At 40.7% G+C, this 17,987-nt stretch overlaps 1 protein-coding gene across 2 annotated transcripts in view; it reads right to left on the bottom strand.

Moving 5' to 3' along the window:
• Window positions 1–17,987, bottom strand: part of CADM2 (cell adhesion molecule 2) — a 2,470,210-nt gene that overhangs the window by 356,571 nt on the left and 2,095,652 nt on the right. For both annotated transcript variants that reach the window (XM_069760974.1, XM_069760973.1), the window contains 2 exons: window positions 15,612–15,749; window positions 7,351–7,521 (listed from right to left, as the gene is read on the bottom strand). In XM_069760974.1, coding sequence (XP_069617075.1) covers window positions 7,351–7,521; window positions 15,612–15,749 — 309 coding nt within the window. The remainder of the gene's footprint in view (window positions 1–7,350; window positions 7,522–15,611; window positions 15,750–17,987) is intronic.

Raw genomic sequence — 17,987 nt, 5'->3', positions numbered from 1 at the left:
TCGCCCATCATCAGCTTATGCTATCTCTGTTATATGTGACAAAACACATAGCTGGTTGGGAGTAGTAGTTTCATCAGATGATGCCTGGGTACACATGTGGCATAAGTACACACACACAGACTGACACACAGACAGACACACGCACATATTATCCACCCACACAGAGACATACGCACATATTCTCCACCCTTACACACACAGACACACACATATTCTCCACCCACACACTCTTCCTCCTTCTGACAATTTCCCTTTGACAAATCGCAGTGTATTTGGCAGCAAATATGCAGAAAATACGCAGCAAACATGCAAACCTTTTTACACCTACATTTTTGCTTCAGATTTGACTGACTCAATTGAAGTCAATGAGTCAAAAACGAAGCAAAAACACAAAAAGTATTGACATGCTGCAGAAAATAAAATGCTGCAAATATGGACAGAAATTTACTGAGCATGTGCACAACACTTCAGGATTGTCATTGAATTACCTTGCTTTAGTATTCCATTGCATTTTTGGAGCATTTGCATGAATAAAAAACGCTTCAAAAAAGCGTCAAAAACGCATCGTGTGCACATAGCCTTACATTAGAAAGTGACCTCTTGATGGCTCTAACAAACATTGGAGTGACCCGGCAAGTCACAAACTGCTGGAAACCGAAAGGAGCGGTGAGAATAACCAATGAAGACTGCGCCTGGTAAGTATAAGGCCAAGGGCAGGAAACTTAGATCAATGGCACCTCTCCAAGGCTCCAATAAAAAACAACAAACGCTGGAGTGGTGCTTTAAATGTTTGGCCATGTCAAGAGTATACTGAGCACATGTTCTTTCTTTGAACTGACATTTTATGCTGACCGACTCACTTTACGGATGACAGACTTCCCTCTGATGTTTGTGGTTAGCTAGTGTGAAGCAGTCATAGATATAACCAGATCTCCTTGATTAATTTGAGAATCACCTATTTTCTTTTATGGTATCTTCACTAATGCTTGTTATCAAGCAGAAACACTTACTGATAAACCAACAGAGCGTAAAGGAAGCTGGAGACGTATATTGTAGAAAACGGGAGAACAATTCCTGCATTTTCTTTATACAATGGTTATTTCCAGTTCATGAAAATATCCACTTACTGCCCTCTATTAACACTTGCTTTATCCAAGGGGCAAGTTACATCTGAATAGAAAACGTTTCCCCCGAGGCAAAGCATGGCAACAAATAAATGTACATTTTCTTAATAAGCTCATGAATAGAAGAGATTTACTTGCTATTTCTGCAGAATAAAAATTAGATCATTATTTCAAAAATATAAAATCATAAAAAATAATACTTGGGCAAAACCAAAGTAAAAGTAAGATACAAAGATGAGACATAAATGTAGATGATGAATTCTATAGCGTGTTTTCTCGGATGAACTTGAGCAATATAGGAATGTTAGGTTCTGTTAGATTTATGCATGATATATGATGTATAACATTAATAATGTGTGGTTGTGAAGCAATTCATTCAGTATTCCTCTAATGAGCAGAACAAATGAGCATATTAATGGGAGAATCAGGCATTTTAATTGTTGGCTGAGTGATTATATTTTATGTCCATGGGCAGCTTCATACCAACTAAATTATGTTCTGTGCCAATCCTAATCCCCTATGCATATCAATGGAATGCCAAATAGGGAGGGGGCACACTTTCAGTTTTCACACCAGGTGATTTTTTTTTTAGCTTTTATAGCTAGCATACATCAAAATTAAAACTGATCTATCATTGGATTTTACAATGCAAACTGCATGCATTATTAAATAGATTTTATCTTAGACTTGATGAGGCTGATGTGCTTACATTGCAAAATCCCTCTAATTCTGATGTTAAAATGATCAAGTTTTTCATCCAGGGAAATAGAGAGAAAGCAAATCAGTCCAAGTGTATTCAGTCTCCTCTCTCCCATTCTGACTGACAACTGCAGCTCATACTGAGTAGTGAGAGATTTCAGCCACAGCAGCGGGGAAGAGGGATGCTGAGGAGCTGTCAAACAGAATTGGTTGGCAAAAATTATCTCTGAAGTTTCCTAACGGATTGTGCAACTATTCTAGCAAGGATTTTTAAGGTAAGTACTTAAGTCTAATGGGAATTAATAAATCTGTTTATTGATATATGCAGTTTAAATTGTAAAACCTGGTAGCAGATCCTCTTTAAATTTTATTTATGTTTGATTACAATTCATTAAGATGCACAAAACTGATTTTCAGTCAGTCACATACATTTTGGCAAAAATTCAACTATAGATGGCTATAAGCAGAAAAAAATCATGTTTGCTAACATAACTATTAGCTCTGAACAGAATAAAATTCCCGTTCCTGGCATTTGACACTAAAAGGGCTTTTTTTACTTCATTACTTCATCTGCTGTAAGTATTTTTAGATCTACAGCCATGCTACTGCAGAGAATCTGCTCCTTTCCTGACAAGCAGGGCAGGAGACCATTTATATTGGCTGCTACATTGCGAACACATGACATTATGCAGAAGCCATGTTTTGGGGAGAGAGTCTGAGCATGTGCGACTAGTGGCACTCAGCTCAGGGTTCAGTGTATTGCTAATCACTTTAAATATCAGTTGATAGCAAACTATGTTAGTAGATCTCATAACTTTTCACTAGACTAATTTTAAGAGAGTTTACAAAGAAAACACAGTATTTTTTTATTATCTCTATTATGACAATGGTAATTGAAAGAGAGTCTTCTTTTTGGTCAAAGACTTTTTTGGTCTTTAGAGCCATCGCAAACTTTTCTTTGCAGTTACAGCATTTATAATTCTTTTTTATAGACCTTGGCAGTTGTTTGACAATCTGCCTACTTTTAGGATCATGTAGGTTCACTTAAGATAATTTGGGGAAAGTCTCTGTTTGGCCCTTACTTTGGCAAAAATGAAAGTCACTCTTAAGATATTGTATGTGCGCATGACTTTTTTTTGAGAATTCTGCCTGAAATACATAAAAAAGAGCTTAAAATGCTAAAAACAATAAAGATATGAACTGTAATGAAAAAATGACTTCTTGCTCATAAGTTCAGTCTTTTTGAACTTCCTTTACCAGGCTTCAAAAGCCGTGAACTGGACAAAAGAAGTGACAAGTCCACTTTTCAGGTCGCTTTCGTTTGAACGCCCCTCACTAGATTACTGTATACTGTATGTTTATACGTACTGTTTTAAAAAAGCCACCACAAAAACAACTAAAAAGATGCCAAAGAATACAGTTCAGGAGAAATGCTGCCAGCATTTTCCTGAAATGTCTTCTGCTTCAAAAAACTCCTCGGGAACCCCATGTGGAAAAGATGTTACATGCACATGCATTTATTTAGAACTAACTTTGGAGCCAATCAAAAGCATGTAAAGCGACATGGAATAAATGGCGCTATAAAAATGTATAATAATAGTAATTATTATTATTATTTATTATTATAGCGCCATTTATTCCATGGCGCTTTACATGTGAGGAGGGGTGTACATAATAAAAACAGGTACAATAATCTTGAACAATACAAGTCATAACTGGTACAGGAGGAGAGAGGACCCTGCCCGCGAGGGCTCACAGTCTACAAGGGATGGGCGAGGATACAGTAGGTGAGGATACAGCTGGTCGTGCAGTGGTTTGATCAATCGGTGGTTAGTGCAGGTTGTAGGCTTGCCGGAAGAGGTAGGTCTTCAGGTTCTTTTTGAAGGTTTCGATGGTAGGTGAGAGTCTGATATGTTGTGGTAGAGAGTTCCAGAGTAGGGGTGATGCGCGAGAGAAATGTTGTATGCGATTGTGGGAAGAGGAGATAAGAGGGGATTAGAGAATGAGATCTTGTGAGGATCGGAGGTTGCTTGCAGGAAAGTACCAGGAGACAAGGTCACAGATGTATGGAGGAGACATGTTGTGGATGGCTTTATATGTCATAGTTAGGCATTTGTACTGGAGTCTCTGGGTAATGGGGAGCCAGTGAAGGGATTGACAGAGGGGAGAGGCCGGGGAATAGCAGGAGGACAGGTGGATTAGTCGGGCAGCAGAGATTAGAATAGATTAGAGTGGTGCGAGAGTGTTAGAGGGGAGGCCACACAGCAGGAGGTTACAGTAGTCGAGGCGGGAGATGATGAGGGCATGAACTAGGGTTTTTGCAGATTCTTGGTTTAGGAATGTACGGATCTGTCAAATACTTTTAAGTTGAAGGCGGCAGGAAGTGGAAAAGGCTTGGATATGCAGTTTGAAGGAGAGATCAATGTCAAGGACTACCCCAGGACAGCGAGCTTGTCGGACTGGGGAGAGTGGGCAGCCATTTACTGTAATGGATTGGTTCGTTGGGGGGAGGCATGAGATGGGGGAAAGACAATGAATTCTGTTTTGTCCATGTTAAGTTTTAGAAATCTAGTGGAGAAGAAGAATGAAACAGCGGATAGACATTGAGGGATTCTGGTTAGTAGGGTGGTGATATCTGGTCCAGAGATGTAGATCTGTGTGTCTCATCAGCATGGAGATGATACTGAAAACCGTGAGACTCTATGAGCTGTCTCAGGCCAAAAGTGTAAATGGAGGAGAGCAGGGGCCCTAGAACTAAACCTTGTGGGACTCCGACAGATAGGGGGCGAGGTGAAGAGGTGGTGTGTGAATGGAAGACGCTGAATGTTCAGTCAGTTAGGTATGATGAGATCCAGGATAGGGCCAAGTCTGTGATGCCAAGGGATGAAAGGTTCTGTAGTAATAGGGAATGTTCCACTCTGTCAAAGGCAGAGGACAGGTCCAGGAGGAGGAGGATAGAGAAGTGTCACTTGCTCTTGGTGGTTAATAGGTCATTGGTGACCTTAGTTAGGGCAGTTTCAGTGGAGTGATGTGACCGGAAGCCTGATTGTAAGCAGTTGAAAAGGGAGCAGGAAGAAAAATGGGAGGACAGTTCAAGATGGACGTGTTATTCCAGTAGTTTTGAGGCATAGGGGAGAAGTGATATAGGGCAATAGCTGGATACAGAGGATGGGACAAGAGAGGGCTTTTTGAGGATAGGTGTGATTGAGGCATGTTTAAAGCTTGAGGGGAAAACACCAGTTGTTAGTGATAGGTTGAAGAGATGGGTTAGAGTTGGGATGAAGACTGTGGCGAGGTTTGGGATGAAGTGGGAAGGGATCGGGTCAAGTGCACAGGTGGTGAGATGCGATCTTGAGAGTAGAGTGGAGAGTCGATCTTCTGTAATGGTGGAGAAGTTGGTTTTCGAGGTGGAGGGCTGGCTAGTTGGGAGGAAGAGCTCTGGGGGTTGTCGACTAAAACGGTCTCTGATGTTCTCAATCTTCTGCTTTAAAAATGAGGCAAAGTCTTCAGCTGAGATGAGTGGGGAGGGAGGAGGTGCTGGGGGATGGAGGAGAGAGTTGAAGGTGTTGAATAACTGTTTAGGGTTTGTAGGTTTGTTTAGCTGTGGCAAGTGTGGTCTTGAAAGTAGTGAGGGACTGTTTGAATGCGATAAAGTGCTTGTTGGAGTGGGATCTTTTCCATCTCCGCTCTGCAGAAGCTGATTTTGCGAGCTTTGGTATGTGTGAGAGGGGCAAGAGATTCCAAAGCTGAAGCTATTGTGGTGTTATATAGAGTGGCAGCGTCATCCGCATTGAGTAGGGAACTTATGTCTGTGAGAGGGAGGAGGGATTCAGAGAGTGAATGTAGATCAAGGTGTTTAAGATTTCTGCGAGGGTGTGCAAGAAATAATAATAATTATAATAATAATAATCATAGTTATTATTATTATTATAATTTGTATATCCACTGGTGGGCCCAAACTGCCTACAGCCAGTAAACTTGGCAGCAATCATCAAACCTCTTCAGAGTGTGCAATAATCAGACATCAAGAAGTTTTTTTGGGCACACAGATTTCTTTTTGTAGTATATTTGGCGTTTCAGTAGCGTTGAGCGGATCAATTCATAGAAGATCATGTTTGAGTCAAATTTGCTTAAATTCATGATTTAACATAAAATCAAATATTTTGGAATTCGATTCCCAGTTCACAAAAAAGAAAATCATGCCTGTCACCATTTCCATTTCCCACACTACTGAAACATCAGACAGTAGGCAAATGTCATTTTGCATTGCCAATTGATCCTTCTTGTAATGCCCTGCAGCTATGAAATCTAGAGGATTATCACACCTTAGACAGTGGTAATCAGTTCCTGGACCATGACAGATAAGTAGATCCCAGCAGAGCACAGTTTCTACAATAGAGTCATTTTCCATCTCCAAAGTCATTAGGTAAGTCTCTCTCTCCTGTCACCTGTAAGCACTTATGAACAGTGTGGTCCTCACTCTCTCCTGTAGAGAACAATCTCTTAGGGTATGTGCACATTTTCCTGACAAAAACCTGACATTTCTGCCAGAAATCCGCATGCGTTTTTTTCGTGTCTTTTTTTCGCGTTTTTGATGGGTTTTTTCTTGCGTTTTTTCCAAATGTATAGAATAGCGGGAAAAATGCAGAAAATCCACAAAATTAATGAACATGCTGCTTTTCTTACCGCAATGAGTTTTTTTTTGCGAAAAAAAAACGCATCATGTGCACAAAAATTGCAGAATGCATTCTAAATTATATGATGCATATGTAGGCGTTTTCTAATGCGTTTTTATCGCGTTTTTAAAAACCTGAACGTGTGCACATAACCTTATGGTCAGCGGGGTTCTCTCTCTCTCTCTCTCCTTTAATGTGTAAGCTCTTATTGTCAGTGGGTGTTCTCTCTTTCTTTCTCCTGCCTATAAAATGTGAGACCTCGTGGTCGGAAAAGATCGCTCTCCTTGCCTTCATGTGTATTTTACAGTCAATTACAAGCTTTCCAGTATTGAAATTTTTGGGTGAAAAGTTGGCGAAGTCAGTGAATAAAAAATTCTAACAATCCGTTCATCTCTAATTTTCATCAATAAATCCAAAGAAACAGATAAACCAACGACAAACGTACAATCCAATGGGTGTTATACTGTGAGGGCAGAACTAATAAAGACAGTTGTAAGTGTGAGGGAAGAGCACCGTTTTGTATTGCCCTGCATCAGTACCATCGCTACAGGTTCCATCATAGTTTATTTTTATGTTGACATTAATAGAAAATTGATTGAAACCCCCAATACCAAATGATGTCAATCTGTCATGAAATCAGTTTTTCATGTTGTTCTGATCAGTTTAAAGACATAAAAACTTAGTTTAACCATTATTGAAAGTAACAATCAGAATATGCGACGTGAGTCAGACATCACACCATCGAAAACATTGAGAATCCATATAAGGCAAAAAAACTTCTGTCAGAATAACAATTTACATCAAAGTCATTCTTTCTTATAATTACCATTTCATACCATGATTGTACTTACAGTGGATGTCTAAGGCCTGCGTTGCTATATGAGGTGTCGAATTCAGAGAATCGTGGTCCACTCTACAGCTCACAACTGCGCCATCATCTCTGCGATCCCCTCGGAAATCCAGCACACTTATAACCGTAAATGTCTTTCCGTTGCTATCCCTCTCTTGTTTTTTCTCAACGTCTGTATTACAAGGAAGTCAAAGTTCACTGAAAGGTTCATTATAACAGTAAGAAAACACAGAGCCCCATTCCTAACTGCAGTTTTACTTCTAGATAAGTGACAGGTAGGAGACATTGAGCGAGCCTTATTAAAGCACATTATGTAGCAGAGTTTTTCTTTATAATGTACAATTTACAAGATGAGAATAGAAAAGTACTTATAAGGGTATGTGCACACGTTGCGGATTCTCTGCGGATCCACAGCGTTTTTGAGGTGCAGAAACGCTGCAGATCCACAATTGATTTACAGTACAATGTAAATCAATGAGAAAAAAAAATGCTGTGCAGAAAATCCACTGCGGAAACGCTGCGGTTTAAAAGAAGTAGCATGTCACTTCTTTTTTGTGAATCTGCAGCGTTTTTGTACCCATTCCATTATAGAAAACCGCAGGGGTAAAAACCGCAGCAAATCCGCAAGAAAACTGCAGCAAAAACGCACAAAAAACGCTGCAGAACCGCACAAAAAACATGACAAATCCGCAGGTGCGTTTTCTGCCAGGAGAGGCAGAATCCGCACCAGAAATTCTAAAGGCTAATCCGCAACGTGTGCACATAGCCTAAGGCTAGGTTCACATTGTGCTAATGGCAATGCGCTGATGGGATCCGTTACATAGCGGCACTAATGCTATGTAACGGATGCATTAGCGCACCCATTAACTGCCATTATGTAGCGCATCGCTAACGCGTGTCATATTCGGCATGCGTTAGCGATGTGCCGTCATTCTGTGACGGACCCTCGGACGCAGTCTGCAGCGTTTTCGGGTCCTTCACCGCTAGCACAGATAGAGCATCTGTGCTAGCGCGATCGCATAAATGCGATCTTTTTCAGCACTTGCATCAACGCAGTCCGTTTAACGTATGCGTTGAACGGACTGCACTAACGCAATTTGAAACTAGCCTAAGAGAATTTTAATGCCCAAGGTAAAAGTAAAAATAATATTTCTAATATTTGTACAATGCAAAAGTTAAACAATGCGACATTTAGAATAGTTTTACATTATTTTACAGCAAGTGACTTATAGAGACTTAAGATTATCCCAAGTAAGTGCCTAGTACTGGAGACAGATAAACATTGGTAACAATGGTTCAGTAATCCATGACCCTTCACACAGATTGAATGAAATACAATATCCAGTCAAACGTGAAATCTCATATTAATTAATCCCTAAAATAATGACTGCGCACTATCTGACCCCTGCACAAACTGCTGGGTATGACATAGAATACTGAACAATGTGCAGTTTCAGACTTTACATTTCTTGATAGTTTTTAGGAGTTAAAGAGAATTTACAACTTTTTTTAAAAAAAAAACTACACCATTGTGGGCGGAAACTAACTGAGAAGCGCTAAAAATAATGACTGCCCAGTCCAAATATCTCTGTACCCTGAGGACGTGTCCGTCAGCAACAGAGATCCACCTCCTGATCCTAAATGGCAGGAGGAGACCAAGAAGAAGGAGCCGCCCCTGAAGGAGAGAGCAGGAAAGAGACCAGGACGGAGGGAGCAGCGTGGAGGACGCCATGGCCAGCAGCCCGGAACCAGAGTGTGGGGTGGAAGCGGAGGACTCCCCCAGCCACATGGAAAGACACCGCAGCCAGGCATCACCAGTCGGCCCTGAACTCCTGCAGGCCGGAGTGGAAGAGCTCATCGACCAGCTGCTACAGATGCAGCTGAGCGCCAAAGCCACGTGTCAGACAATGCCTGCGGAAGACCTGCCAGCGCCGCTTCCTGTCCAACAGCCTCCGACACCGATGGAGAAGACTGGCACCGGAGATACCGCAGCGGCAGGTAAAGATGCCAACCCTGCCCAGTAGCCGATGAACTTTTGATAGGACCTATGGGTCCAGCCGGATCCAAAACTTGGGGCAATGGGACCAGCCTACGGGGATGGAGCAGTTCTTAAAGGCCCCAATTCAACCCGCCAACCTACCTGGGGAGGTCTATGAAGAAAAGACTGTTTATTGCTGGGTCAATACTGGACCTGATCTCATGGGGTTTCCTGGGAGAAAAGAGAGCTAGGGAGAATCCCTAGAGGTCCTGAGCAGGAATGAGTACCAGCAGCAGCTCACCCGCCAATGGGAAGAAAGGGAGAAAGAACACCAGGCCCAGCACAGGGCCTTTGATAAAAGAGATCTGCAGTCCAAGGCCCAGGCCCACAAGGACCGCTATGTCAATGAGGCCTCGCTTAAGCAGGACATCGTGGTAACCTTCAAGCTAAAAGGATGTTGGGGATTCATAAAAGAGCAGGGACTGTATGCTGAAATCTTCGTTAACAGGAGGGATGTGGAGTCCCACCTTTGGGAAGGACACCTCGAAAGGGATCTTTACACCGGAGATCATGTCACATACACCAGGCATTTTGGCGCAAAAGGGTGATTTGCTCTAAACATTCATAAATATAGAGACTCCATCCAAAGACTGTTTACCTCCAAGACACCAGCCGTGCTGCATCGTGCAGTAACACTGGCCCCTTGTTCTAAAGCAGCTACAACCACCACTACTCCCTTTGTCACCCCTGCCTGCACCACCACTAAGACTATGGTGTGTACCATCACCACTACACAGACTGCAGTAGCACTAGGCCAACCATAACCTGCACCCAAGCTGTTGTGGAACAAAGGTCAGTGAGCACCCAATCCCCCATCAGGACTGAAGGCGCCCCATACGTAGCACCTGGTAACCGCCTGTACCCTAAGGGACTGCCTTTTCCCGTGCTACCCCAGTAAACCACAGGAAAATTTGAAAATTACTCTAAATTGTTCACTGATAAACTCTTTGCTGCTAAAGTTTATTGAACATGGCCAAGGTTATTCCTTAAAGGGGTCCTCAGTTTCAAGAAGATCCTAAGTTTGCATAAGTTGTCCGTTGCTTTAAAGACACTGGAGTCATGGACAGTGAATGGCTCACAAACTGTCTTGTAAATAGTTTGCACCTTCTTAAAGGTATTTCCTACTGGTTTTACAAAAGGAGCTTTTAAAGAAGTTTTAAAAAGACTGCTTCTAACATTGTTGTGAAAACTGCTTTTTTTCCAGAGACCTAAAGAAAAACCCATTTGGTGAGGCACGATTCCGGGTCTGGATGCACGCCTTGTAGTCCGCTAGAGACCAACATTGAAGTTAATGACGGTCCATTGCATCTTTGCTACTGTTCTAAAGTTTTGATTGATTTGAATATTAATGTGATTGATACATTTGCACTACCTCAGTATTAAACAAAAGGACTTGAATATTGTTTAAAGGGAATGTTTACTAGTTGCATTATGACAGATAGACTTGTATGTTGCAAGATAGATTTCACTTTAGATAGAATCGTGTTCATGTAGCTGATATCCTGATGTACTTTTGAATAAAATGAAGAGAATAATGTAACCCACGGGGGTTGGATGAAAACTTTGCACTAGATAGTATACCCATGAGGGTCGTGGCACTTAATAGTTAGTTAATAATCATACTGTTTTATTAAAGTTTTCTATCTGTGAAAGTACGCGTACAATCTACATACAGTAGTTAATGCAACGTTCAAGTGTCCTTACCTCCCGTAAAGGGAAGCTTTAACTTGTTTTATAGCATTTCAAAAATGTGTATGTCTTTTTTGCTAACCACCTTTAACTGTTGTTTTCTTTTCCCATTTCGGGATTACTGGATTTAACAGGGGGGAGTGCGGTGCCCCAGGGTCTTGGTCGTCGCAGTGGTATTGCTTTCCTCGCTGGGAGAGTGATGCTACACTTGGAAGTAAAGAAGGATAACTGCATCCAGGTATCACAAACATGCAACACATTTCACACTCCAGACCACCAAGGGAAGCTTCTGCTCCTATTTATTAGGTCACTCCCCATATATATAACTGGTAGTCTGTAGGGAAAGTTAGTCAGTTGCTGGCTGAGCTCAGCTCAGTCAGTTCCACACCAGAGTCTTAGGTGGACAGAAGGTTAACGGCACTGTGCATGCCCTCAGAGCTGCAGCTCCCAGAAAGAGACATTGAAAGGCAGAATTACATTGCAGCGAGTGTGAAGGAAGTCGAAGCAAAGGAGAGGATACCAGAAGGGGACCAGCCCCGCTCAAGCTGTCTCCTGAGGTGCAAAATCCAGGTAGTCGGGACACCGAGGGAGTAAGGACCTCTGCGTCTTATTTCAGAGACTGGCAGGGCAGCTAATTGCAGGTTACCTGTCCGCACCTACACCCAGAAGGCACGGTGACACCTACAGAGCCTATAAACAGGCTCAAGCCATCAGTCATATGGGTTTTGTCCTATCCTATATGGGAGAAAGAGAGATTGAAACACCACATCTGTGAGACCCTTATGTGAAGCCATAGGCAGTAAGGGACTATACCACCGCAGCACAAGGGAAGGCTACTGATTTCCACCTGGACAAGGAAACTGTGGACTTGCTTCCAAACCGGCCGGACTCTGCCTACCCCGTGATCTGGTGCCCTGAACTGTGGATGCTGAAGTCTTCAGGAAAGCTAAAGAAACTGCAACCTTGTGTCCTCATTCTTCTCTGCGCCTCTCACCATACCACCATCTATACACCGGGAAACCCTGGGCACATACTTCACCTGTGGGAAAGTAAACCATCTAGCTGCCATAACATCACCCCAGCGGACACCATAAAGCAGCGTCGGTCACCCTGACCGAATACCACAGGTGGGGTCACGAACATAAACTCTCTATCCCTTTAAAGACCTTTCCCGTTACACAGATGTCCCAGGGCCACGGACTGGGTCAGCCACTGTGACATCCCCCAGTGAACATCGGACCCGATACCAAGTACCTCTCGGCCCTTGGGGGCGATCCACATGCATGAAAATGTCAGATCAAGACTTCCGAGCTCAGGGCATCTTGCATGGCTGCTTTTTACAAGAGTTCCAGATGGATGGCTGATCAATCCAGCTATAATCCTCACCATCTCTTCCTCAATCCAGCTGAAAACAAGATATTTCTACTTAAGTACTTAAGAAGGTCTGGTTTTCCACAGGAGCTGAGTATTTCATAGCCCAGGACTCCCAGCGCATAGTTTGCACTAAAACACTGAATGCTTTGTACTTGCCATTTTGAGGCCTAAGGAGCATGGCAAGTTTGTCTTTTTAGAAACATCCCTGGCACTCATGACCATCGTCAGCTGCAGCCAAGCACACTGCACACTGAGAATCACCAGCCTGCTGATTCCTTCTCACAGCTAGGACTAGGACTGATCTCAGGCTTCACAATGGCCATCTTTCAGTCCCTAGACTAAAGTTGCTGGTCTCCAAGTAGACATTCCCTGCACCTGCTACCTGCTTCTCTATAGACCAAGTACCTGTGAATAGTGAGTACAGCACCTCTTAGTCATCCTCCTGTTTCCTTGGTAATCTGCTTTTCTATAATACACAAAGAAATGATAACATTCTGAGATCTCCAGTGAAAGACCCCTACTCCTTCAAAAGTGATGTACTGTAGCTGTTAGTGGGGGAGCTGGGAGAAAGGGCTCTAATGTACATGCTTTCCAATGTCTTCAGTGTCTTTGATTTATTTATAAAGTAATCTACCACCAGTCTATCTAAGTTGATGCAAGGCTGAAGATACAGCTCAGCTTCATTAATAACAACCTAAATAGGCCACAACCAGATTAGAACTTGTCTTAAAGCAGAAAACTCCCTTCTTATGTAGTATCACTGCTGTAATTGTTGTGCAGCATGACCATTTAGTGGTTGTTTTTTTGACTCATATTCTTGAACCTTGGATTACAATTAATATACAAATACTAATTCCAAAAAACTGACCGTCACATCCAAACATAGACTAAGTGTGAACAGGTGCTGAACCTAGAGTCACCAACTCATATACAGTCAAGTAAATAAGGCAGCACACTGCGGCACTGAAACATGCAAACATGAAACACGATAATTGAACTGCATTACTACGCTAGAAATATGAAAAATGAGAGAGTTTAGCGCATAAATTGGCCATTCATGTGGCAGCCACATTAGGGCATCTCTCGTATACCAGGTCCTACACTTTCCTTTCCTCGCTGAGAACAAACGTCTTCATCTGAATGGGTACCTGTGAAACCTCTTCTGAGAGCTAAACGCTCTAATTTTTTCATATTTCTAGTGCAGTAATGCAGTTCAATTTTCATGTTTCATGTTTGCATGTTTTAGCGCCGCAGTGTGCTGCCTTATTTATTTGAATATACAAATACTGACACCTGGCCTCGCTGGAAAGCCAATAAATAACTGATTCTGAAACTGAATTTTATTTTTTCTCAGTGCAAGTTCAGAATTTGACATCCTAGTTTGAAGATTATTCTTTATGATTAGAACAATCAACATTTCTAGTACAAAACTACAACCCAGAGACTTATACAGGCAATGTCATTTCCTGAACTTACATAAATTCAGTCACCAGTCAGCTCTGGCAGACAGAAAATGAATAGGAAAATGGGAGAGAGATCTTTTATGTTTTGAATTACTGCTGTTGCTAACAAGCTATTCTTCTGAGTTGTTAATGACGCATGTTAATTCATCCCCTACAATTCATTAATACGAAAAATTGTTCTCCTTTCATTTCAAACATTCATTTCGATTACCTCATCACAGCCATTGAGATCTGTATATCAATGAGCATGAAAAAATACTTTTCAAAACAACAAAATTCACCTCACTTCTATCTTAAATATCAACCAGATCTTCCAGTTGGGGAACACCTACATGATCTTCTACACTACCAAAAAACAAAAACTGCAAAAATAACAAAAGTAATCAACTACTGACAATGTTTCAGATGACAAGATCATCAGAAACTTTTAACTCCTCCAGCTTCAACCGTAATAGAAAGCCTACAAGCAGCTGCTGTTGCTCAGGAAGTCTCAGGATTCCTCGTACTGCTCTTTAATAAGAGATTAGATGTCCTCCATGCATCCATCAGTTCAGCTCTAGTCCAGATTGATACATATACAAAAACTTGCCGAACTAGAGATTATGGTCAATGATGGTGACAGTATCATCACCTCTTTCCACCAATAATCAAAAAGAATACATTTCCCTCAGTGACAAATTGTAGGACCTAGAAAATAGAGAGAAGCAGAATAATCTCTGATTTACAGGTGTCTCGGGTAATATTTTTGGTGCAAATCTAACAATCGTGCTCACTACTCATCGCAAACAAGCTTTGCTACCCCTATCTCTTTTGACTGACTCACTAATGGCTGATAGCTGAAGTCACTAACAGTTAAAAACAACCATATGCTCATCTTTTAGGACTTTTCTTCTTCAGTCACTCAAAGACAGAAAGGCTTTTCACCCTTTTGTCAATACCTTCATGACAGTTCTACTAGATTTCAGCAGTTTTACCCCACCAAACTAAAACAACTAAGACAATGGTAAAATAGTCAATCCCTACCCATAGACCTAAACCCAAAAGAAATAAAACAAATCAGTTATTTATATTGATACTTTATATACCATATATATATATATAATTGATTTATATTGATACTTTATTTTGGGGGTGGGTCTCCTCAAATCCCTTTTCATATGCTATCTCAAACTAGCATAAATGGTGGCATTAATTTTCCCAATATAAAACTATATAATTTGGCCACTCTCCTGAATCGAGACTGGCTGCGTGTTACATCTATATTCACAGATCGTTCTATAGGTCAATAGTTCGTCTGTCTTGTGTCTCTCAGATCGGCACATCGGCCATTTTTTTAACTGACTGACAGCTTACGAATTAATCCTTTGTTAATATCAACCCAGAAAGCATGGAAGAAAACCAAATGAGTAGTGCAACACCAACTAGAGGAGGTACTCAGTTTGCTTTTAAAAATGATGCATAAGGTCCTCTTTAAGGAATTGGAAAATTAATCTCCAATCACACAGTAGCTCATTTGGTTAATTTTTCCAACTCCTGTAATTTAAATTGCTTCTTTACTTGCTGTAAAACAATTAAAACAAAATCTTAATGTTAGAACTGACAGATTATAAAATAGAGTAGAAGCAACTAGCAACCAAAATGAAATTTTTTATTAGGGAACTGTGGCACATTTGCAATTTTAATGTAAAATGTTCTTACCTGTTATTTCTTGGTCACCTTTGAACCATCTAATATCTGCAGCGGGCTTGCTACCAGATGTTTTACAAGTCAAGCGAATTGGGTCTCCTTCCATAACTGGAGATGAATATCCTGAAATATGTGGCTTCTCAGGAACACCTAATCAATTAAAAGTCCACACAAACAAATAATTAAAGTTAAATATGTAAATAAAATCTAAAACATAAAAAATATAATTCGTAATAATAATTAATTTATTGCAGGTGTTGAAAACTAAAGGTGAGCACATCCATTTTATGCAAATTGAAATAAGGCAGAATTTTGGGGAAAATTCTAGTAATTGAGATTTTCTGAGTGTGAACAGCCAAAAATGGAAGCTGCCATTATTTACACTGCAGAAGATTGCATCAGCTAGATAAAGCTGACATGACCTTAGGTGTGGCTAGACGGGCTTCCTCATAATGATGGCAGATTTTACATCACATAGTATAGCCAACAGAATGGCTTATCAAAGCCAAAGCACAAATTGCAGCATCCATTTTATGGTGAATCTGGATAGTTAAAGGAAATAACAGCACAGCTATAGAGATAGAGTGTGAAAGTCATGAAAAACTAAAACAAAAACTGTATTGCCAAATTCACATGTTCAATAGATGTTTTGCTATGATTTTGAAACTTGTAGTTTAATCCCTTAACCCCAGACCTTTTTTCATTTTTTTGTTTCCGTTTTTCCCTCCCCTTTTTCCAGAGCCATAACGTTTTTATTTTTCCGTCAATATGGTCATGTGAGGGCTTATTTTTTGCAGGATGAGTTGTACTTTTTAAGCATACCATTGGTTTTATAATGTTGTGTAACAGAAAATGGGAGAAAAATTTCAAGTGCAATGAAATTGCAAAAAAAGTGCAATGCTACACTTTTTTTTGTTTTGCTTTTTTGCTAGGTTCGCTAAATGCTGAAACTGACCTGCAATTATGATTCTCCAGGTCATTACAAGTTCATAGACTCCAAACATGTCTAGGTTCTATTTTATCTAAGTGGTGAAAAGAAATTCCAAAATTTGCTAAAAAAAAAAAACAATTGGGCCATTTTCCGAAACCCGTAGCGTCTCCTTTTTTCATGTTCTGGGGTTGGGTAAGGGCTTATTTTTGCATGCCAAGCTGATGTTTTTAATCATACCACATTTGTGCAGATACGTTTTTTTAATCGCCCGTTATTGCATTTTAATGCAATGTTGCGGTGACCAAAAAAACGTAATTTTGACGTTTTGATTTTTTTCCTCACTATGTCGTTAATCCTTTTTTTAATTGATAGAGCAGGGGATTCTGAACATGGTGATACCAAATATGTGTAGGTTTGATTTTTTTATTGTTTTATTTTGATTGGGGCAAAAGGGAGGTGATCTGAACTTTTATTTATTTTTTTATATTTTTAAACACTTTTTTTTGCATACTTCAATAGCTTCCATAGGAGGCTTGAAGCATGCACTACACGATCGCCTCTGCTACATAGAGGTGAAGCACATAACATCTCTATGTAGCAGAAATGCAGAATTGCTTTGAGCGCCGACCACAGGGTGGTGCTCACAGCAATCTGCCATCAACAACCATAGAGGTCTCAAGGAGACCTCAGGTTGTCATGGCAATGATCGGGGGTCAGCGGTGCTAGCGCTAATGGCTGCGCTTGTTAAATGCCGCTCTCAGAGTTTGACAGCCGAATTTAACTATTTAATGGGAGCGGGTGGTTTGCAATTCCACTCGCGCCCATTGCGGCCACATGTCAGCTGTTGATATCAGCTGACATGTCGCGGATTTGAGGTGGGCTCACCGCTGGAGCCCACCTCAAAGCGGGGAGTCTGCCAGCTGATGTATTATCCCGACAGCTGGCAGAAAGGGGTTAAGTTTTGTACATCTAAAAAATGCAACGCAGCCAAAACGTTCATACACACTCTAAGGATCGTGTGACAAGCCAGCAGTGAAGACGTTTATTATGTCAGGAAAAAAGAAAAATGTCATGCATGCTTTTCGTGGCAATCGGAGGCTTTGCAATATTTTCAATTTGCAGCAAATCATTTAACCACAAATCAATTTTTCTTGGAATATTTGGAGAATGTGACAAATTTTAATTTAAAAATTGATATTCTCTAATATAAACTAATACATATTAAAAAAGAGTAAATATAAATAATTTATAATATTGAAAATATTAAAAAAGCTAAAAGCCAGTAACCAAAAAAAGAACCTTGATAAAGGCAATACATTCTTTACAAGTTAGATTACAAAACCTTCTAAATTAATTTAATAATTTCTTATTCAAACAGAGAGAAGCTTATATTGGAAAAAAAAAACCTTTATTTTCTTTGCAATGGCTGTATAATGCCGAACCATCAGTTCACACGG

Source organism: Ranitomeya imitator, chromosome 3, assembly GCF_032444005.1.
Source record: "Ranitomeya imitator isolate aRanImi1 chromosome 3, aRanImi1.pri, whole genome shotgun sequence".
NCBI lineage: Eukaryota > Metazoa > Chordata > Amphibia > Anura > Dendrobatidae > Ranitomeya > Ranitomeya imitator.
Note: the sequence above shows the minus strand (reverse complement) of the source record. Positions and strands in the feature narration are given on the sequence as shown.